At 39.2% G+C, this 23,737-nt stretch overlaps 1 protein-coding gene across 2 annotated transcripts in view; it reads left to right on the top strand.

The window, feature by feature from the left end:
* Positions 1–2,259: 2,259 nt before the first annotated feature.
* The window catches only part of LOC148423242 (glycerol kinase-like), a 45,824-nt gene continuing 24,346 nt past the window's right edge, over positions 2,260–23,737 (top strand). For both annotated transcript variants that reach the window (XM_088415724.1, XM_088415723.1), the window contains exons 1-5: positions 2,260–2,420; positions 17,757–17,830; positions 18,321–18,427; positions 18,580–18,657; positions 22,903–22,982. In XM_088415724.1, coding sequence (XP_088271850.1) covers positions 2,367–2,420; positions 17,757–17,830; positions 18,321–18,427; positions 18,580–18,657; positions 22,903–22,982 — 393 coding nt within the window. In that variant the 5' untranslated portion in view covers positions 2,260–2,366. The remainder of the gene's footprint in view (positions 2,421–17,756; positions 17,831–18,320; positions 18,428–18,579; positions 18,658–22,902; positions 22,983–23,737) is intronic.

Below are 23,737 nucleotides of genomic sequence, written 5' to 3'. Positions count from 1 at the left end.
TGAAGAAAAGAATCTGTGATATTACTTTGACAAGCTAAACAAAGTACATGAATGTAAAAAATATAGCTTTTTTTGCTGACACTAAGCGGCGCTTGTACTACAACTGAAAAACGTGTGTTTAGCATTGAACTCCCTTCACATGTATCAAATTTAGAGAAGATAAGATCATCCAGGTTCAATTACATAAACCTTTACCGTTATGGCCAGACATCGGATTGTGAGGCAGTGTAAAGACCACACCCATTATTGAAAAGTCATAAAACTTGAGAACCTTAATGTTCCCTATCTCAATGCTCTCCTGTATAATTTTCAGTTAATTTACTCAAACAGGCATAAGACAGTACATGAAAAGTGTAAAAAATTGACATTTTTGTCCGCCACCTGGTGTCACTATAGATAATTCAGAAATTTGTCATATAGATGTGTTAAGATCATAAGTCTTAATGACACTGTAAAGTTGCAGATTTTTTAAAGCTTGTTCAACTGAGTTATAAAGGTTTTTGTCACTGTGGGAGAAGGAAATAATGTTTTCCTATTTTGAAGCCCCGCCTCCATCATATATTTCATCGGATCTTGACCATTTTTGGTCCACTTATGCCTCTAAGTCTGATAATGGTCCAGGCCAAATTGGAAGTTGATCGGGATAACTGTTTAAGAGAAGAAGGCAGCAGTCAAAGACTTGCAAATGCCCTTAAATGGGTCAAAATTGCTCATTCAACAATTTGTAACATCCTCGCAAATGACTCTCTGATTTTTTTTTTTTTTTAGGTCTTAGGGTCCTACATATGCGTAAAGATTTGCATAGCTGTAAGTCAAAACAACTGGGTTTGGCTGCAATCTTTCGACTATAATGTCATTTTTGCTACCACGAGTTGGCATTATAATGGAGCGTAATAGCATTATAATGTTTTTTGATGTCTTCAGGAATAGACTCACTTACAATGTGTTTAATTGTGCGAAGATCAGATCATCCGGGTCAAATTACAGCAGCTACTGTTCCGATAAGTCTTCGGAAGTAAAACTGGCGTATATGCCACACCCATTATTGGAAATTCGTATTATTTGGTGGAGGGCATTAAGAGTGTCTGGAGGCTTGTCAGACTAAATTTCAGTGATATTACTTTAACTGGCTCAACAAAGTACGTCAAAATGTTAATGTTTTTTACTGCCACTAGGTGGCGCTCGCAGTACGACAAAAAATTGGTTCGTTGTATGTTCTGCATTGGACTCCAATCGACTATATGAAATTTGGAACAGATAAGCCAATCTTGGTCCAATTAAAGCAACTTTGTTTATATTGGCGAGACAGTGGACTTTGAGGCAACGTACAGGCCACGCCCATTATTGAAATTCGTGAAATTTGAGAACCTTCATGTTCCATGCCTCAATGCTATTCTGGCCAATTTTCAGTTAATTTGCTCAAACAAGATTAGCATAATACATGAACGTGTAAAAAACTGAGTTATTAATATTTTTTCGATCATGGCGAAGGAAATTTGAAACACATATTTTGAAGCCCCGCACCCATCATATGTTAGCTGATCTTCACAAAATTTTTCACGGTTGTGCCTCTATGTCTGGTAATGGAGCATGCCAAATTTGAAGTTGAGTTCGGTAACTGCCATCCTAGCACATGGGTCATGATGACTTTTTTTGTAGGTCTTGAGGTCCTACATATGCTAAAAAAAAAAAAAATCATAGCTCTAGGTGAAACGGGCCGCAACCCAGTAGAATTTTTTGACTCTAGTTGGCTAAAATTTTTTTTTTTTTATTTTACGTATGAAAACACCAAAATATCAAATTTTACAGCAGACCCGACAAGTGTGCAAAATATGATGACTCTTCGTGCATTTTTAGACCCTCAAAAAGTAATTCAATTTCGGATATTAATAATAATCTGGAGAAGAACAAGGGGGACACTGATGTAACAGGCCCTAATAATGTAGTTGTACCGTCAAAAAGGTTTTTACCTGGTAACACCAAACACAGGTGTACACAAAAGGGCGCCACAAGTCAACATTAAAGATTAGCAGTTTAATTTTCGAAAGAGCACAATGGAAAGGGCTTGGAACAGGGCATTTCCGCTGTACCGCGGCATGTCACAGCTCGCCCACGTGGTTGCATCTTCCACTGAGAGCTGATTGGACAAAATGCACAACGCCCCGTAGCGACGCCGTTGTAGCGACCAACCAATGGGAAGTTCGCCCAGACAAGTCAGCTTTTATCTACCCGGCGCGAAAATCCCGCCCACTTCTGAATTCTGGTGCAAAGTTGCCCTGCCATGCTTCCATAGCAAACACGGGACTGGAGAGCGTAAGCGCTGTCATTTTCCTTCAAAGGCCGTCGTCAGGAGACGAAACATAGCGATGGATCCGCTTGTGGGTGCTATCGACCAGGGCACGAGCTCAACAAGATTTTTGGTGAGTGACGTGGCAGATTCTAGGTTTATCCTCATCTATGCTTAAGTGCGATCGAGGCTCCCAGGTGTGTGTCAATAGGTATTCCATAGATTACCCAGTCCTCGAGGGCCGCCAATCCGGCATGTTTTGGAAGTTTCTGTCCTCCTACCACACCTGATTCAAATGATCAGCTCATCAGCAAGCTCAGCGGAAGCCTGACAACAAACGTGATCTTTTGAATCAGCTGCTTTGGACGACGGAAACATCAAAAACACGCAGGATAGGTGGCCCTCAGGACCGGGTTTGGACATGCCTGCCATAGATTAAGAATGTATTTAAAGTACAACAGTACAGTTCAACAACTAATATCACTTAGAAAAGGAAATCAAGCAAATAAATGTGATTGAACAATGATAGGAAAGACGGTGACTTCAAAGGACTTTGTTTTCTCTATATTGCGTTGTTACAGCGGCAACTCTTGTGAAATCGCTTTGTATTTAAATATCTTTAGGGCCGCTGCGAGGTCCCTATTGTTATTCTTTGGACGACGACGATGATGATGATGATGATGATGATTATTATTATTATTATTATTGTTATTGTTAGGGCCCGAGCAGCTACCGCTGCGAGAGCCCTCTTGTTTTTCTCCGGATTATTATTATTATTATTATTATTATTATTATTATTTACTGTGCAGAACTTTTCCTTTTTTGAGGGCCTAAACATGAACGAAAAGTCACAACATTCGAAAAAATGCATCTGGCTCGTTTGACCTAGAGCTACGAAAATTTGTAGCCATATGTAAAAAGAGTTATGAATTTTTAGAGCTCGAGCAGCTACCACTGCGAGAGCCCTCTTGTTTTTCTCCAAATTATTATTATTATTAGGGCCCTAGCAGCGACTGCTGGGAGGTCCCTATTGTTCCTGTCCAGATTATTATTATTATTAGGGCCCGAGCAGATACAGCTGCGATAGCCCTCTTGTTTTTCTCAGGATTATTATTATTTACTGTGCAGAACTTTTCCATTTTTGAGGGCCTAAACATGCACGAAAAGTCACAAAATTTTGCACATTTGTCGGGCCCGGTGAAAAATTGGATATTTTTGTGTTTCCCAAAACAATGCAAAAAAAAATGGTTCTGCAGCGCCACCTAAGGTCGAAAAATTGCAGCTGGTCCCGGCCCATTTGACCTAGAGCTACGAAAATTTTTAGGCATATGAAGGACCTAGAGACCTACAAAAAAGTCAGTGCGAGCCATGTGCTCAGATGTACAGAAAAATAGTTATACATTTTTGAATGTGCATTTTTGGCCCATTTTTGCACATTTGCAGGTCCCAAACTGCTCCTTGTTTCTCCTAAACGCTTTACCCAATCGCCTTCAAATTTGCTGTGGTGCATTACCAGACATAGGGGCACAACTAGGCAAAATTTAGTGCAGAGCCGCCGACATATATGATGGGGACGGGGCTTCAAATTATTTCTTCAATTTTTCCTTTGCCAAGAGTGACAAAAACCTTAATAACTCTGATGTACTAGCTTAAAAAAATCTACAACTTCATAGACACATGGAGACTTATGCCTTTAACACCTTTGAAAAAATTATATATAGCGCTGCCTAGTGGTTGATTAAAATGTCATTTTTTTACACTTTCATGTATTGTGCTCAGTCTGTTTGAGTAAAATAACTGAAAATTGGTCAGAACACCCTAAAGACATGGAATATTAAGGTTTTAAAATTTTACGACTTTTCAATAATGGGCGTGGTCTGCACGCTACCTCAAAGTCAGATGTCTCGCCAAAACGAAAAAAGTGGCTGTAATTGGGCCCAAAATGGACTTATGAGTGGAAAAAAGCCTCTCACTCCTGGCCCCTTTGACCTAGAGCTACAAAAATTTGACCTCGAGCCCTACAAAAAAGTCATTGCGAGCCCTATGCTCAGATGTACAGAAAGAGAGTTATGAATTTTTGAATGTGCACTTTTGGCCCGTTTTTGCTCATTTGCGGGTCCCTAACTGCTCCTTTTTTCTCCTAAACGCTTGACCCAATCGACTTCAAATTTGTTGTGGTGTTTTATCTGACTGAGAGGCACAATTGTTCAAATTTTTGTGAAGATATGCCATCAAATATGTTGGGGGCGGGGCTTCATATTATGTCTTTGATGATTACTTTGCCACATGTGACACAAACCTTTATACCTCAACTGTACAAGCTTGGAAAAAGCTGAAACTTGACAGACACATGAAGACTCAAGCTCTTAACACGTTTTTAAGAAATTCTTCAATTGCTTATAAGGCCACCTAGTGGCAACCAAAAATGTCAGTCTGATGTCTCGTCAAAACGAACAAAGTTGTTGTATTTGGACCCAGATGGTCTTATCTTTTCTAAACTTCATATATTTGATGAGGTTCCAATGCGGAATACACCTATCAACGTATTTTTTGTCGTAGTGCGAGCGCCACCTAGTGGCAGCAAAAAATATTGCATTTTTTTTTTAAGTTTTTATGTGTTTAGCTGAGCCCTTTGAAGTAATATCGCGGCACAAATATGCCAAAAATTGTGAAGATCCCATGACTTGTAAGATGTGGGCGAAGCTTCAAATTATTTTGAATATTTCCTTTGCCAAGAGTGACAAAAACTTTAATAACTGAGCTGTTTCAGCTTCAAACCATGTTTCATGCTTCAAATACATTCATACCCAAATATGTTCATACCTCGAGCTGTTCATACTTCCAACGTGCTCAGGTCTGCGAGGGCCCGTTATAGCCGCTTGCAGCTCGAGTTTCACTGTTCTTTTTAGATAGCCATGGATTATTTCTGTACCTTGACTGTTCGTACTTCAACGTGCTCAGGTCTGCCAGGGCCCGTTATAGCCGCTTGCAGCTCGAGTTTCACTGTTCTTTTTAGGTAGCCATGGAATATTTCAGTGCCCTGATTTTAACATGTTACTTTTTTTGAATGATTTAGGATGGCGGTACACTTTCATGTCAATTTGGAGGCAGGGACCCCTTTTAGAAAGCAAATTTTCCAAGGACCCCCATTTCAAATGTTTGCGGAAACAAAATTAAATAAAAAAAATTTAGCCAAAAGGATTCCATTTGACAAGAATATTTGTACTTTTCAGGCTATACTGAAGTTTACAAAATAAAAATAGCAAATTGGACGCCCCCTTAGGACACACCGGGTCAATTTCTCCCAAAATGGTTGGTTGCTGCCAAATATTTAGTGACTAAATAATCAAGCTCTTTAGATGAAGTGGGTTACATGGGTCAATTTGACAAATTTATAAATTTGTAAATTTATTAAAAAAAAAAAATTACATTTTTAAAAGCATGTTCATATGGTTGGATTGCTTTATTGAAGAGTAATGAATACTTTCACAGTTTAATATAAAATAAAATGAAATTAACACGTGTATATTTTTCTATTATTTCACGGGCCAGCTGCATTCAGGCCATGGGGCCAGGGGGTCTGTGGACCTCACTTTGAGAATCACTGACATAAAGCATATTGAGTGTGCAAATCTTATGTATGAAATGCCCTGTGCACTGAAAAACCTCCTTTGGTTCCATTGAATTGAATTATTTCGGATATGTACCTGTACATTGATTGTGCATGATTAAAATTTGTAGAACTAATATACATCATTTGAATGTAATATTTTTGAGGAAAAGAAAAGAAAATGCCTTCTGTTGACCACATTTTAATAATGTGAAACTGAATGCTAAGTTCTTTCTTTCAAAGTACAGTTAGCACAGTGCTTCTTAATTATATTTTGCAAAGCCCCCAAGGAAAGAGAAAATATTTTGCCCCCCCCCACCCCCCCACTGGCCACACCGAACATAAATAAGATTATTATCTATAAAAGTTGTATAAATATACCTAAAACTGTATCCTTTTTTAAATTAACAAAATGAATACACAAGATAAACAAACTTTTAACTGTTAACTGCTTTTTCTTAGAGCATATATATACAGGTTAAAGATTTGTCCAAGTAGAAAAAAAACCCAAGTGCATTAGAATGCCTGAAAAAAGGAAAGAGAAAATATTTTGACCCCCGCTCGCCGCGTCTAATATAAATAAAATTATAACATTTGTATACCTTAAGTATACCTAAAACTGTATCATTTTTAACCTTAACAAAGCAACAAGCAATATAAGTAAACTTTCAACAACTGTTAACTACGTTCTACAGTGTTTATACAGGTTACAGGTTAATCTAAAACAGAAAAATATAACAACGGTCATCAAAATGCCTGAAAATAAAAGATGCAAATCCTTATATCACAACTACACGTCACATGGCAAAAACATATCCTTTTCCCTGGGGTCATCCGCGCCCCCTCCTCGCCAAAGGGGCCTCCCCCACTATTTGAAAAGCACTGAGTTAGTATAACTAAAGCTGCCTTCAGTACTTTGAAAAACCACTGCCAAAAAATAAAGAAGATAAAGTTGTATGAGGTCTGAAAATGAGCTAACAATTTCCAAACAAAGTTTGAATAATACAATTTGAATAATACAAGTTGAATAATATGAAAATGAAGCAAAAAGCTGCTAACAAAAGTTGAATGATATCTGAAAATGAGGCAAAAACGCACAGTATCTTAAACGTGAATCCAGCCCAGGACCTAAATGAGGTGTTTTTGTTAAATGTTGATTTGCGCCACCTTTGGATTTGATTCTAATTGTGTGGCTACTTGCCTTCTCAATGGGCTTCACATAGTGTGTAGTTTGTGCATGATAGTCATTATTTGAAATGTGCGATTTCAATGGAGTGTCTTAATTCTTTTTTAATTTATTGCATATCATAGGATTATCTGTCTGTGTGTTTATTGTATGATAGAGTTCTATTATTGCAAATTTGAATCACTTGTCGACATTCCCTCAACAATATCAGCTTCACAATGTTTGCTTGAATGCTTTTCATGCATTTTGGTATTTTTGTTGTTGTGGTGAAATCCATTCAATTGCTATCATTTGTGTGCTGAACCGTGATGAAATCACCTGTCAAAAATTAACTCGTCATTTGTGGGGTGTGGAGGTCTTTTTTTTTTTCTTATTTTCTTTTTTTTTTTTTTTTTTTTTTTTTTAACCCTTGTCCTACTCTTTGGGATGGCTAAGCGTGATGTCTCCCTGCGGCCCACAGGCTGTATGTTACATGCACCTGCACTCAGTGTTTGTTAGTGCAGGGTATTGTGTCTCCAAAGTGCATTGCAATATAGTGGGCAATGTTTGTAAAAAAAAAAAAAAAATAATAATAATAATAATAATAATAAAAATCTATGGGATATATATATATTAACAATGATCTCCAAAACAGAAGCAAATTATTAGAATGAAATTCTATTGCTTCTTTTTTTAGAAGCCACACATCATTTTTTTCCTTTCAAGCATGCCCTTGACTGTGTTAATACAGTATGTCCTCAGCAGTTGAGATTACTCTTTCAGATGGCAGTGATGTAGCAGGAATATTATATTATTGCACACCACTGCATAGTCTTCTTTTTCTGCCTGTTTTGCTCTTCAACCGTAAACAAAACAGATCTGTGCTGTCACTCACATTGGTGGAAAAAAAATACGACAACTCCCAGGTAGAAATCTATTGTTATAATTTATCAAATACAGTGAAACCTCGAGATACGGTCACTTCTGTACAGTATCGGTATTTTTCTTCATATTACAAAAATTACTTAGATATAAAAGAAACAAAACCAAACAAAACTTAGAAATCCCCTAAATCCTTTTTGTACTAGAAAATGTGTAATTCCTGAAGAAATTGCCTGTGAAGGCAAAAACACTGAAGGGAGAGGCATTGAATGGTGGAATGATGTGGAATCTTTGAATGGCTTAAATCTGTGAAGAATTCTGAATATTACAAAGTTGGAACGGTTTGAATAGGCTGAATAATGTAGAAGATACAAGGGAAAAACGGAAAAAAGTGGAATTGTGGGAAAATTTTGAATTGTGGGAAGAGGAAAATAGAATTCATGGAATGACTGGAATTGGGGGAATCAATTAAAGTTAGAACAGTATAAATTGGATGAGTAATGGCGAAGAACGAAGAATACAAATGTGATGAGAACAGTGGGAGTGAATGAGGAATTATGCGTAATATTAAAATAGTTATGAATCATTGGAATGTGTGCATACAGTGGGCCCCTAGTGTTACGAAATTAATCCGTTCCATGGTTGGGGTCATAAGGCAATTTCATTGTATGACGGGCAATCCAAACCTATGTTAAATAGCTAATGCGTTTAGACCCTCAGGTAAAAACATCAAAATTGTACATACATATTAAAAATTGGTACCAAAATAATATAGTATGGGCTCTGTGTATATAATATACATGTATACAATCAGAAAACATCATAAATAAAAAACATGGAAAGGATTTATTCGTACTTCTTTATTTATTTATTTGTATTATTTCCAGCATCATTTCCATATAAATCATCTTCTTACTTCTCTCTTTAACATCACTAGCAATCTTGGGACCCATGGCTAACCCATTCAACTTTGAATTAAGCAGTAAAATGCACTATAAACACGGTTTTGTAACCACTCACGATAGAACAAAGCTTTACCGTTACGCCATTTTGAAACGAGTGAGGCCGACCAATCGCAGACCACCATCTCTGTGAGGAGACGCCGACCAATACCAGACCAGCATTGTAGTGACACGTTGATGGAGGCATTCACAGCAACTGAAAATGAGTGCAATTACCTTAAAACGCCTGCAGATGGATACAAAACAACACAAACACAGCCAAGCCCCTAGGGTCATGACAGTTGTTTTTGTAGCAAAATCGGGAAAATACCATAAAGAGGGGACAAAAAAACTCAGTATTCCACGTCGCAACATGAAAAAACGTAAGCCAGGGACGCTGTTACTCGGGGTTCCATTGTATATTTCTTTTTATTTATTATGTTATTTAATCATATATATGTATACTGCATTATAAATAAGTAGCACTTATAGTATTTTGTGACCAAATTTTAATATGTATTCCGTATACAATTTTAATGTGTTTACCTGGGGTTTTACATGCATTAGCGAATTAACATGGGTTTGGATTGCCCGCCATACGGCGAATTCACATTACGATCCCATCCGCGGAATGGATTAATCTTGTATGCCGGGGGCCCACTGTATTTAGAAGGCCTTTTTAAAGGAAGTTAGTACTTTTGAGGTAAGTAATTAATGCCTTAGCCAGGGATGTCAAACTTATTTTAGCTCAGGCGCCACATGGCGGAAAATCAACGGGGATCAACTGTAAATATCCATCCATTTTCTAGAGCCACTTATCCTCACAAGGGTCGCAGGCTTGCTGTACCTGGCTGGCTTCGGGACACTCTGAACTGGTTGCTAGCCGATTGCAGGGCACACAGAGACCAACAACCATTCACACATCCAATCACACCTAAGGACAATTCAGTATGCCCAATTCACCTGCCACCTGCATGTTATTGGGGTGTGGGAGGAAGCCGGCAAGTTCTCTTGCGGGCCAGATTAAACCATTTTGGCAATGACTTTTCAATTTTCCTATTACTTGGTAATATTGCATTGGTTTACTTAAGTGACCAATTCACTTACTGACCTACATTCTGCGTGGAAGTTCATCTCATGTCAATGAGGAGTTAAACTTTAACTTTTGGTTGTTTTTAGACTCATTGGAGGACTTACTGTAGGTAACATTTGCAGTCATAAGTACCAATAAATCTTACATAGAGTTGCTGCTTTTCAACAGAACTTGCCAAAGCGATATATTGCTCTGATCTCGAAGCATGTGTTTACACAGACATTAATGGCTCACCCTTTTTGGATAATGAGAAGCGTGGCAACAATTGCATTTATTACAAAGTAATTTGGGTAGTGAATCTTGTAAAGTAGAATCACATTACAGAGAAATCTTTTCAGTTGATAAATTATTTTTGCCATCTTTGTCAACATCAGTAAAGGCACAAGCAAGCAAGGCATAATTGAGGCTCATTTACAGTTCTGCTGTTTTATGGCTCTGACCCACATGGCCCACCATACTTAAACAACATTTCCATGAAGATATATGTGTGTGTGTGTTATTTTAATATTTTATGCATGCCTGTGTGTGGACGTTAAACAACATTTCCATGAAGATATATGTGTGTGTGTGTTATTTTAATATTTTATGCATGCCTGTGTGTGGACGAATCTAACATACCATATGGTAGTTAAAGCATTATTTTAAATCAAAGAAGCAAGCAAACTGAACAAACGTTCGAGTTCATCCTTGTTCATGCTCAGTAATACTACAGTAATGTTCAAAAAGAAAGTGTTTCTCGGAGCAAAGCAGGTTGCAAATAGTGTGGCTGCCACAAGGTTTGGGCTAACTTTGACTGGAGCCTGTAACTGACCAAGAAGGCTAACAAGAAGGCACAATCAGCATTCACATTTATTTCAAAAGAATCTTAAATGAAACTCTTTGCGGTAACATAAAAAATACCAGAATTTGACACTAAAATTATGGTTGCGCCCAATACACAGGTGCGTCCTATATTTGGGGAACTGCGGTACTTACCGTTTCCTCCAGTGATAATCATATTCTATTTAATCAAAAATCTAATTACGTTCAAAAGTGCTTACAATATCACAATCAGTATTTATTTGAACAAATATGAGAACATAAATAGTTGAAATAAGACCATGGCCGCAGGGTCTTAAAAAGTCTTAAAAGCATTGAATTTCAAATTTGAAAATAATACCTTAAAAAGTCTTGAAAAAGTCTTGATTTTTTTACTTGGGTCTTAAAAATCGTGCTGGTTGTAACTTCTCTCTATTGCAGTCTTCAAACTTTTTATTTGTCAATCACGAATATTTAGTAAAAAATAATGTAAGTACAGAGAGGCGGTGTTACTGTTCAACTGGCTCCCGATTCCAGATGTGCGTCGATTGTTGACATTTTTTCTATTTCCTTACTGCAGATTCGTCACAAGCTGATTAACTGTCTAACTGATTAACTGTCTCGTTCATCAAACACATGAAACAAAGCGATTAGTTTTCAACTTGTAATTACCTGCAGGAAAATGTAAACTTAGTAAAAATCCAAAACGAATGAAAGTAAATGCTCCTAGCAGGATTTGAATCCACGCAGACGAAAAAAAATCAATGTCTCACTTCCAGTGAAGTTACCCGCTCGACCACTTGCCGCCTCAGATTCGCTTGCGAAAATGCAATACCTGTAGAGCTGACCAGGTGTCCCAGCGGGGGCACAAGTTAATCTAGTGCTTCGTTTGACTACGCCAGGCATGTCCACGGTCCGACCCGGGGGCCAAATGTGGCCCGTGGTCAATTTCCATCCGGCCCTCAGCCTCTGTCATAAAATCAATAACGTCTGGCCCGCATGGAGAATGAATACATTGGGCAGCATCGCTGTTACGTACGTGTGCTAATTGCTGCCATCTATAGGCTCAATTAGGAACAGCAAATTAGAATATGAGTAATTGACTGTTTAAGCCCCTTACTTTCTAAAATGGCGACAATCAACAAAAGGAGGAAAGTTGACTGCGAGGGCCGACGGTTCAAGGATGAGTGGAAATTGGACTATTTTTTCACTGAAATACAGAACAACTGTGCCTGCTTCATTTGTAAGGAGACAATGACTGTTTTTAAAGAGTTCAATGTGAAGCGACATTACCAAACAAAACATGCTGACGTATATGGCAAGATCATAGGTAATGAACGCAGCAAAAAACTGAAACATCTTGAAGCTAGTTTAATCTCACAGCAGCAATATTTTACAACTTTTACCGAAAGCTGGATAAGGACAAGTCCGAGAGATTTGAGCATTTGGTAAGAAAATGCTAAGCTTGTTTGGGTCGACGTATTTGTGTGAGAAGACATTCTCGGTTATGAACTTAAATAAGGGCGGTGTGAGGACACAGCTATCAGATTCTCACTTACAAGACATCTTGCGCATCCATACTACTGCCATAGAGCCACACCTGGCCTTTGTCCTGCACTCCAGATCTCAGTTTCACCCATCACACTCATGCGGACAAGTCATTTCTCATTTACGATCACTCTGAAATTTTTTTTTTTTTTTGACTTTTCACTCCAGAATAATACCCATTTAAAAATCCAATCAACATTTATAGTTACTAATGTCATATTTTAAATGAGCCCTGCACTTGTTGATATGACAAGTCATTTTTCATTTACGATCAGTCTGAAAAGTGTTTTTTTTTTTAACTTTTCACTCCAGAATAATAACCATTTAAAAATCCAGTCAACATTTATAGTTACAAATGTCACATTTTAAATGAACCCCCCAAAACATTATTTCGGGTGCAACCCACGCGGCCCGGTACCAGTTGATCCACGGACCGGTACCGGTCCGCTGACCAGGGGTTGGGTATGGCGTTATATTTGTGCCACAATTATGCGCGCGCGGAGAAAATTTTTGAGCGTTGAAAATAAAACTGAGCGAGCGAAACCAGATTTTGAGCGCAGGAAAAAAGTTCTTGAAAAGAAGTTTCTCGCTCAAAATTCCTTTTTGCTCGCTCGCAATAGCATTCTCGCGCATTGGATACCAAGCTGTCAATCAAAGTGCTTTTACAAGCTCTGATTGGCTGGTTTTGTGGCACAAACGTAACGCGTGAGGAGAACTGAGCGAGCGCAGAGGACGACTCTGAGCGAGTGCTCGATGTTGAGCAAACGCGATGTTGAGCGAGGAAGGGAGGAGTATCGCGAACGAGAGCGAGATGTTGAGTGAGAGAGGGCTATCCCGAGCGAGCAAAAAGGAATTTTGAGCAAGCAATTTCTTTTTCTGTGTTCAAACTCCATCGGCGCGCGCTCAAACTCTTATCATTACGCGCTCAATAGTTTTTTTCTTGCTCTCAAAATCTGTTTTCGCTCGTTCAGTTTCATTTTCTCCGCTCAATTTTTTTTTTCGCGCGCTCGTAATTGTGGCACAAATATATAACGCCATAGTTGGGGATCACTGCCCTACTTTATAAAAATTGTTTGAGAAATTAGAGTGATAGTACTGTATTGTATTTTACAGTAAAATAGATGCAAAAGGAGGATGAACCAGTTGATACGCTAATGGTTTGATATAGCATAGTTTGTGGAAGATTTTCAAAACAAACAAAAAATGTAGAGGAGTGGTGCCCTACTTTGTAATAATTGTTTGAGATATTAGAGTGATAGTACTGTATTGTATTTTACAGTAAAATAGATTACACTGTGCAAAAGGAGGATGAACCAATTGATACGCTAATGGTTTGATATGGCATAGTCTGCGAGAGATTTTCAAATTATATAGCGCTATGGTAGATAATGGATAAATTGACTGAACGTTTTGACAGCAAGTGGAATTATACTATAAATTTGTTCACATGATGTGAACCTCGTCAGTCAAAAGTTTAGATACTGTTTAGCTGAGAGTGGCGTAGTAAAATAAAGGTAAAAGTACAGTAATGTAGAGGAGAAAATGGACATTCTGGTGTGATGGAGAAGAGGAAGGTTGTAAGAAAGTTGAAAGTCAAAATTAAATGCATAAGAATATTAGAGTTGTGGCAAGAAAGATGTAGGATAAAAGAAAGTGAATAGAAGGTTGGCGATTGGTCTTGTTGTTTCTAACTAGGTAAGGTGGCTGGTAATGACAAATATAAAATGATGCAAACTAATTAGAGATGCACAGGCAGCATCTCTATTTACAAATAGAAAGATATATATGCTTGTGTTATTCAGGTGCATGTAGAACAATACTATCTACTACAGAAGTGAGAGATAAACTGTATATATATAGAAATTTATAATAAATGAAAATAATCCATGATAGAAAGAGTAATTGTCAGAGAAATACTGATAAATATACACATTACGAGAAAACCAGTACTTCATGATCCAGAAAGGGGAAATCATATTAGAGTATATTTAGTAGTGGACTTACAGTGTCCAGCAAATTAAGATATATATAGAAGCTTAAAAATAGCACTAAACATGGCAGTTTTTTCAGTAAAGATGCAAAAAAGAAAAAAAGAGAAAATAATTGTATGTCACAAACATGGAGACAGACACCTGCTGCTGATGACAAATATGAGCATGAGGTGGTGATAATATGAACAGAAACAATCCATTCAACAATTATTGAACGCAATTATTGTAGCATATTAATTGACTGATTTTGTGGAATACAGTCGGCCCCCGGTTTACAAACACCCTCTTTTACGAACATTTCGACTTACGAGCGTGGACCGCGGACCGTGGAGAATGTTGTCTCCCTCTTACGCACAAACCTTTTGTCTTACGAACAATCTGACATGCAGGTTATTGTATTCGTTCATATATTTTCACTTTACTACATCATCAAAATCAGTAGTTGAAGCTTGTCACGGTAACTTTCAACGCTATTGCTCTTACAATGTCACAGTCACTGTCTCAGTCACGGTGTTGGTCACGGAGATGCCGATATGCTATTGATCGATTAAGGTCACGGTCTCGGCGTCACGTCAATCACAGAAATGCCGATATGCTATTGGCCGAACGCCTTTATCTAGCTTGATGGCACAGCTGGTCGGGACGGAAGGAAGGAGAGAAAATGAGTGAAAAACGGAAGGAAGGAATGTTGTGAAGACTTTGCAAACTTTATCTGTTAGACATGGCTTCTAAAATTGCAAGTGGCGGTAAAGGAAGACGTAAGAGGATGATGACAATAGAAACCAAGCAGGAGATAATAAAAAAAATACGAAGGAGGCGCTTGCATAGTTAACCTTGCTCGTGAGTATGGACAGAACCGCTCGGCAATCTTCTAAGGGCAAGACTTTCCTTGCCGGGGGACGGACCTCGCTCGACAACAAAGTGGAAAGGCTTCTTCTATTATGGATTAAAGAGAAGGAAATTGCCGGTGATATGTTTTGGTTTGAGAAAAGTTCTTGTTTAAAAAAATTAATAAATACATTTTGCGGGTTGATCTCTGCTCACCTCCGTCTCCACTCAGCTCAAGTCACGTCTCCCAAGAGGAAAATATCATTTATTCTTTGTATATCCATATTAATCAAATTAACTGTACAGCAGATTATGGTACCAATTTTTAATATGTGTGTTAATTCGTGATGGTTTTAAATATGATTTTACCACGCGTTGCCAGTCATGTGTATGTACAATTGACCTCGCTGTGCTGCATTAACGAAATAATCTGCCCAGGCATGACACGACAACGCTAATATGCTATTGCTCTTACAATGTCACAGTCACTGTTTCAGTCACGGTGTCAGTCACGGAGATGGCGATATGCTATTGGTCGAACGCCTTCATCTAGCTTGATGGCACAGCTGGTCGGGACGGAAGGAAGGAGAGAAAATCAGTCAAAAACCGGAAGGAAGGAATGTTGTTAAGACTTTGCAAACTTTATCTGTTAGACATGGCTTCTAAAATTGCTAGTGGCGGTAAAGGAAGAAGTAAGAGGATGATGACAATAGAAACGAAGCAGGAGATAATACAAAAAAAATACGAAGGAGGCGCACGCATGGTTAACCTTGCTTGTGAGTATGGTGGTAACCGCTCGGCAATCTTCCAAGGGCAAGGCTTTTCTTACCGGGGGACGGACCTCGATCGACAACAAAATTGAGAGGCTTCTTCTATTATGGATTAAAGAGAAGGAAATCGCCGGTGATATGTTCTAGTTTGAGAAAAGTTCCCGTTTAAGAAACTAAATCAATAAATTCTGCGGGTTGGTCTCTGCTCCCCTCCGCCTCCACCCAGCTCAAGTCACGTTGCCCCAAAGGTAAATGTCATTTTTCCTTTGTATATGTTATTTAATTTAACTATACAGTAGATTATGTTACTCATTTTTAATATGTGTATAAAGTCATGATGTTTTTACCTATGGTTTTTGCACGCATTCACTAATTAACTTAGGTTTGGATTGCTCGTCATACGAGCAGTTCGAGTTACGCGCGTAGCCGCTGAAGGGATTAAGTTCGCAACACAGGGGCCCACTGTATATGCACACATTGCACAATTTAGGAGGAACATTAAAAGAAACAAAATAAATTTTAAAAAAAAACATTATTGTAATTATTGCATTTGTTTTTGTAATGACAAAACAGAGATTCCAATGTGTCATGAATAAATGAGACAAACACAAATTTAGGTCACACGGCGGCCATGGAGAAAGGCCTGGGAATTGAGCAAGCTTTAGCAAAATATTTTAGACAGACTGTGAACCAAGGCCATATTTAAAATAACATTGCAGACGTACAAAGAGAATGTGCTCAAGATACCAAAACAGTGTCAGTGCAGCAAATTGCAGACGAAAAACTACTAATCCTGACATTGGCTTGTTGATGACATTTGGGCATTAGAATAAAAGTTAATATTGTCCATGCCAAGACAAAAGTTATTTCAGTAATTGATCACTTACAAAAGAAAAATGAAAGCTGAATTATTGACATGGATCCAACAATAGCGTAACAGAAGGGTGTGGGTGGGTTCAATCACTGGCGACTATATCATAGTGTCCTTGAGCTAGACAGTGGACTCTAATTTGCTCCCAGTGAACCTGACAGTGCCCTGCCTAGCAGCAGGCACATTGGGGCATGAATGTGTGTGAATGGGTGAATGTGAGGCTTTATAGGGCGCTTTGTACACCATATGGTGTGGAGGGCGCTATATAAATCCACTCTAGTCACCAATAATAATTTGGATCCTGGAACAAAAATATTTTCTGCTGTGGATTTAAGAATTGTGTTTTTTTTCATATCAGAACACCCACATGACATACATGGACGATAATTTTGAAAATGATCTGGGTTCAGAGAAAGACACATCGCGTCTATTGGAACACCTTGCAAAAATGGAAAATAAAAGTTGAGCCAAATTACAATTTTTACTACAAGAGGTGAAGTATTTGAGTCATATGTTGACTGCAAGCAGTCATCATGTGTACCCAAAGAGAAAAGAAACCATCTTGTCAGCTCCAAAATGACGCTGACTCCCTCCAATGGCCACCAACGTGACAAGATGGCAAGCAATAGAATTGTTCCGAAAAAAGGCAGGCAGTCAATGTACCATGGGCAATCCTCAAAGATCTGCCTTAGCCCTGGTTCATTTCAAGTTCCTTTAAGACATGCACTAGAAAGGAAGAAACTTGTTTGTGGGAAAATAAAGGTGTAATGTCAACTTATATAACAAAGGGGAGAGGCACAGCTGTTTGATTCCCCAGCTGCATATTACCTTTAATTTCTGGTTGATTTTTGCATCAGGTTTTCTCAAAACCCGCCAAATTAATACTTCAATAATGACCGTAAATGTTTTCCTCATTTATTTTTTTTTTTATGATATTCATTTGTTTTTCTGTCTTTAATCTCTCTTTCAAAGGTATTCAATGCCAAGACAGCCGAATTAATCATTCAACATCAAGTAGAAATAAACCAAAGTTTTCCAAAGGAGGGGTGAGTTTTTCATTTTCACACTGAGTGCTAAACTATCCAATTTGTTCAACTGGTTGTACAGACAGCATGTGTGAAATCACATTGTGGTTTAGCATATTCTTCATTCTTTGTGTCCTTAGTTGCCATGAATTCTATGATTTGTGCTAAACATATATTGGTACTAAATGGTCAATGGACTTTCGATTATATAGTGCTTTTCTACCTTGGGTACTCAAAGTGCTTTACACTAACTAGTCATTTACCTACGCATGACGTAGCATCAGGAGCAACTGGGGGCTCAGTGTCTTTCTCAAGGACACTTTGACATGGTCTTTGGTCGGGGGATCGAACCCACAGCCTCTCAGCTGGGAGACGACCACTCTACCACCAAGCCATGCCGCCTTGTTCTCTATTATTCACATCATTTTTACTCTTTATATTAAGGTATTTAGTTAGTATCATTCTTTCATGCCTGTAGATTAGAAAGCATGCCTTACATTATTTTCATCAGGTGGGTTGAGGAGGACCCCATGGAAATAATACAATCAGTCTACGATTGTATGGAGGAGACATGCGAAAAACTTGGCCAGCTCAACATTGATATTTCCAACATTAAAGGTGGGTAAAAATGCCTTCACTACTGTACACCATTCGAGGGCCGATGGCCTGCATGTTTTCCAGTGGTGTTAAATGGTGAATTCAATGCATACCAATTTTTGAGAAATAATAGGAGTAACAGGGTTTGCCATTGACAATTATTGTTTTATCAGCGGTGGGTGTGACCAATCAGAGAGAAACAACCCTGGTTTGGGATAAAGACACTGGAAAACCCCTCTATAATGCCATTGGTGAGTTTGCACAGTATCTTGCGACATCCTTATTGCTACATAGGTTACTAAATATATCACATGATAAACCACAAGCTAGCTAAACATGGAAGACCCTAAACACTGATGTTACTCTGGCAAGTGGGTAAGTGAAAATGCCCAAATTGAGGGAAGTTCACACTGTAGCCTGAAGTGACCCAATTGCAATTAAAATTTTTTTTATTCATTTTGTTTGATTTTTAGCCCCATCCAACCTGTACCTGACCTTTTTATGGCAGTGTGTAGGACACAGATATGATTTTTTTCAAATGTGACGCAGGCCACTTGGGTGTATGGAACTAAATCCGATACGTATCTGATCTTTTGACACCTTATGCCGCGTTCAGATGGAGCGCGTCGTTTACGCTCTACGCGAGGCGTTTTGTCACGAGGTCAAGATGGAGTTCACTTTTCACGCAAGGGGAGGATCCGGTGGATCCAGAAATTAGAGCATTGCTGAGAACTTTCACTTTTTCAGGATGTGGCATAGTGTGAAGGGAAAAATACATTAGGTTGTTATCATTACGTGCTCATATCTCGTCTAGAGTAGTGTGCATTGCTGTCCATCTATGCAGTCCGAGTTCATCTCGCCCCAGTCCTTAGATAAAGCTGTTGACGCAGGAAAGTGTGAGCTGGGACCTTGGCCCAGCTGTTGGTTGCGCCCGACTGGCTCTGTTTGTTATGTCTTGTAATGTGCAATGCTTTGCTGAATGAATATAAAGCAGGCAGGGACGCTTGAGCGCCGAATAAGTGCTATTGGCAATGCATGAGTTCGTTCGCTAAGCTCTTCTCCCTTTGCCTGGGCAGAGAAAAGTCCATCTTGGCTGGTCTGAGTTAATGTTTTTGCTGCTTAGCAGCGAGGCTTGTGTGTCCCTCGCTTTACGGCAATACTCGTCTGCCAAAAAAAAAAAAGAAAAACAGTTTCAATGTCGCAATCAAGTGGTTGATACCGTGCTAAATACTGTGCTGTCAGTGCTGCACTATCGTTAGCTTAGCACAGTAACTACGGTTCGACAGCTGTTAAGTGAAGGAAACGCTGCGCATACCAGTTGTTCCAAGTTCTTCCTTCCACCTTTCTACAAGCCAGGTGAGTGCTCTTGCTTGGCTCCGTTTATGTATTGAAAGCTCAGCTGGCCGTATTTGGTAGCTCTGGTGACTGCAAAGTAGCCGCCATGATTCATTCCTTCCCCCTGTGTGAGCCGTTGAACGGTCCCGAAGCTGATTGGCTGACGCAACGTGACACGCGACAAAAGTTAAAAAATGTTTAACTTCTCGCGTCACACGTAACTACGCGCCGCGCGTCGCTCCATCGCGTCGCTCGACGCGTCATCACGCCCATCGCGCGAACTCCATTGACTACAATACAAAACCGTCCGCTCTTTGCGCTCCATCTGAATGCGGCAACGCGCACGTTTTGGGATCTTTTGCATTCACATACAGGTCACATTTATTTGGAGAGTTGAATGACCTTACAAAAAAATCAAACTTCATAAGCAAATCTGCATTGAGCAATAAGCCCTGCAGCGTGTGCCCAGTTCTAGTCATCTATACCAGTGGGTCCCAACCTTTTGATCACCACGGACCGCTCAACGCTTTATATTGCGGACCAGTGGGGGCTGGCGGCTCGAAAAACCACATCATCCTTGTCACTATGTATGTAATTTCAGCAGCGGCCAGAGGCCAACGCCAAAAATAAAGTTCAAGCACAAACGTACAAACTGTTAAACTAAATCATCAACAAAACAAAATTTCGGGTGCAGCCCATGCGGCCCGGTACCGGTTGATCCGCGGACCGGTACTGGGGTTGGGGACCACTGATCTATACTACCCAGTGTCATGTTTTTGTTTATGAATAAGGTTAATTTTAATATTGTCAGTTACCTTTTTGGCATCAAAACCATGACTTACTAATTGGTCCATTGCTCTATCAACCACACCAATGAGATATACTGTACTTTATACATGATGGGGGTCTCAAGTGTTCTTATAAAGTAACGATATGTTAAAAGGAACTAATTACACCATCTACACAACCAAGATTTCTTCAGCCATCTGTCACATGATTTTTGGGAACTGATGCACGCTCTGAATAAGTGCTTTGTTTCCAAGCCGAGTTTTGCTCGAGACACGCTCTGAAGCCCTGCTTCATTACCATCATTTTCCATCACAAAAAAATGGCATAGGCTTTAAGAAGATTGCCAGCACCCTAAAACTGAGCTGTGTACTGTAACAAACTGAAGCAGAGCATGATCCCCTCCTTCTGGAAATTGGCCCAACATTGTAATGATTCAAAACACACCTCCAAGATAACCACTGACTTGCTAAAGAGGCTGAGAGTAAAGGTGATCGACTGGCCAAACATGTGCTCAGATTTAACCTGTATTGAACATCCCTAGGGTACTGTATCGTCAAATTGATGGTGGAGGAGCATGAGGTCTCCAATATCTGCACGCTCTGTGATTTTGTCATGGAGGTGTGGAAAAGGATTCCAGTAGCAACCTGTCAAGCTCTGGTGAACTCCATGCCTACGAGAGAGAAATCAGGGCTGGAACATAATGATGGGCACACAAAATATTGAAACCGGGCATTTTCACATTAGGGTGTACAGTAATCCCTCGTTTATCACGGGGATTATGTTCCAAAAATAACACGCGTAAAGTGAAATCCGTGAAGTAGCCAGCTTTATTTGTTTTTATTATTTCACAATGCAATGCTAAACTATAGAATAAAACCAAAAATCAAAACCTGTTTCAAAGCCCCAAATTTGTTTAAAACAATCATTTTGAAACAATCATTTTAATAGAGTAATACAAAGTCACTCGCGTATTTCACCAGTCCCAGCTATGCCACTTCGTCCAGAACCCACACATTGTTATGAGTAGTTGTTGAACTCTTTCTTTTTCTGAGCAAGAGGATTTTTAGAAACGGATATGCCCGGACATCGAATTAAAGTGAAGCCTCTCATATCATAACGATACACTTGAAATTTCAATTTATTGCAAAAAGAAATCAAGGTAAAAGTCAGATTTCCAAAACTGCGCATTTCTCCATTGCTGTCTGTATCTACATAGTTACTGTGACTCTCGGCATGCCTACGAGTCACGTGATCGGCTCCCAGAGACCAAGCTGTCAATCAATGTGCTTCAATGTGATTCAAGACATCAGGACCTTTGTAGAGTAGATTGTTCAGGCTGACCCCCATGTATTCTTGGCTGCTGCTCCAGACAATTCTCACAGGTGTTGTAGTTGAGTGTGGATTTGGAGCAACTAAATGGCTAATATACCATTTTGGCCGTTCCCATCTCATCTTTGATGAGTTTGATAGCAGCTTTTCTTGAGGGCATTTCATGGATTTGCTCCTTATATGTGGCCTCCCACTCTGGTTCCTTATCAAGGCGTTGTTCCATGTTGCGAAAGGTTGCCTCTGCTACATGCCGATTACCTGGTTGCAACGTAGGGTCTCCTTTCCATGGGTAAGCTGCATCCCAATGAGGGGATTCACAATGTTAATTGTGTAGTTTGTAGGTAGGGCATTTCTTTATTTTTTCCAGCTCTTTCTCTTCACCTAGTGTCATTTCTTTTCCGAAAGGGGGACATTTAACACAATTACAGCTACCGCAAAGAGGTTCACAGGCAGCACCAACACTGTTCCACTTGAACCACTCCACGATTTCTTTATTGGAAGCAGCAGTCCCTCAAATGTCTGATACCCCACCTATCCTACTGAACCCTCGAGATCTGACTAGATCCATTTGGATCTCTTTGTATGCACTTGAAGCTGTTCTCATTGATCGAGCATATTGGATATCAGACCTGTGCTCAACGAGGTTTACTTCTTCAAAGAGATCCGGATGGTTTCCACCTACTGTTTTCCCCAGGGGGCCATCCCAAGAACTAGGTCTCCAACTATCTTGATTGGCTGTGGGACCAGACGGCCTTCCTTATTGCTAATCAGTAGGTTGATTCTTTTGGGGCGATTTGCGTCCTTTAATAAGACGTTCAGGAAGAATCTTTGTAGAATCTTTGTCAATTTAGGGGGTCTGTTATACACAGGTGCGCCATCATTTGGGGAATTACAGTATTCACATTGATGAAATTTTACAAAGGTGTACCATTTGGTAAGGAAAAAGGAAAGCTTCATTATAATAGGCAATTTTTTTTGTTGATGGTGTTGGTAATTAAGATTGAAAAAGAGATGTAGTGTCATCACTTCCCTTCACTCATTAGTCTGGCTAGACCTGCGCACACAATCAACAGTAGAGAGTCTTATCAACAAAGCACCAGGCCAAAACAAGAATCACTTCAAGGTAAGAGAGCCCATTTGTTACGCTTAACATTTCCTGAGAGTTTTAGAATTAGAATGTTAGAATTAGCCTCATTTTACTGGATATACAGGGTGTTCCAAAATGTTTGACCCCATTTTGTAGGCCAGTAATTTAGACAGTTTTCGTTGGAATGACCTCAAATTTTCACAGCTTGTGTAGAAACGTTTCATGTTTTCGTGTGTAACGTTTGGCAGTTCTGTCTTTTCAGGTTAAGAAATACCATTCACGTCAAAAGAAAAGTAATTTGGAGTACGCTCGGACTCAGTCACCAAAGACAGTGTGGCGTGCCTGCTTCACAAATTTTGCAAAGAAGGCACCAACTACAAAACAAATTAAGATATGGCACCATAAATTTCAAGAAAAGGGCTGCTCATGCATACCTAAATCGCCCAGACGGCCATCTACATCAACAGAAAAAGTGGAGCAGTGTACAGTGTCACAGTGCTTATATTGAACATTTACGAAAATCTGTTTTTTTGTGAATGTAACCAATAAGACGTATGACCTTCAACATAAAGTGTAGTTTCATTAAGAGCCATCAAGTAGTTTCCGAGATATGGGAATTGGAATGGGCCCATCATTTTGGAACACCCTATTTTATATATATATATATATATATATATATATATATATATATATATATATATATATATATATATATATATATATATATATACAGTCGGCCCCCGGTTTACGAACACCCTCTTTTACGAACATTTCGACTTACGAGCGTGGTC

Source organism: Hippichthys cyanospilos, chromosome 5, assembly GCF_059441005.1.
Source record: "Hippichthys cyanospilos isolate Australia breed blue-spotted pipefish chromosome 5, RoL_Hcya_1.0, whole genome shotgun sequence".
NCBI classification, from domain to species: Eukaryota; Metazoa; Chordata; class Actinopteri; order Syngnathiformes; family Syngnathidae; genus Hippichthys; species Hippichthys cyanospilos.
The sequence above is the reverse complement of the archived record's forward strand: the minus strand, read 5'-3'. Positions and strand labels throughout refer to the sequence as shown.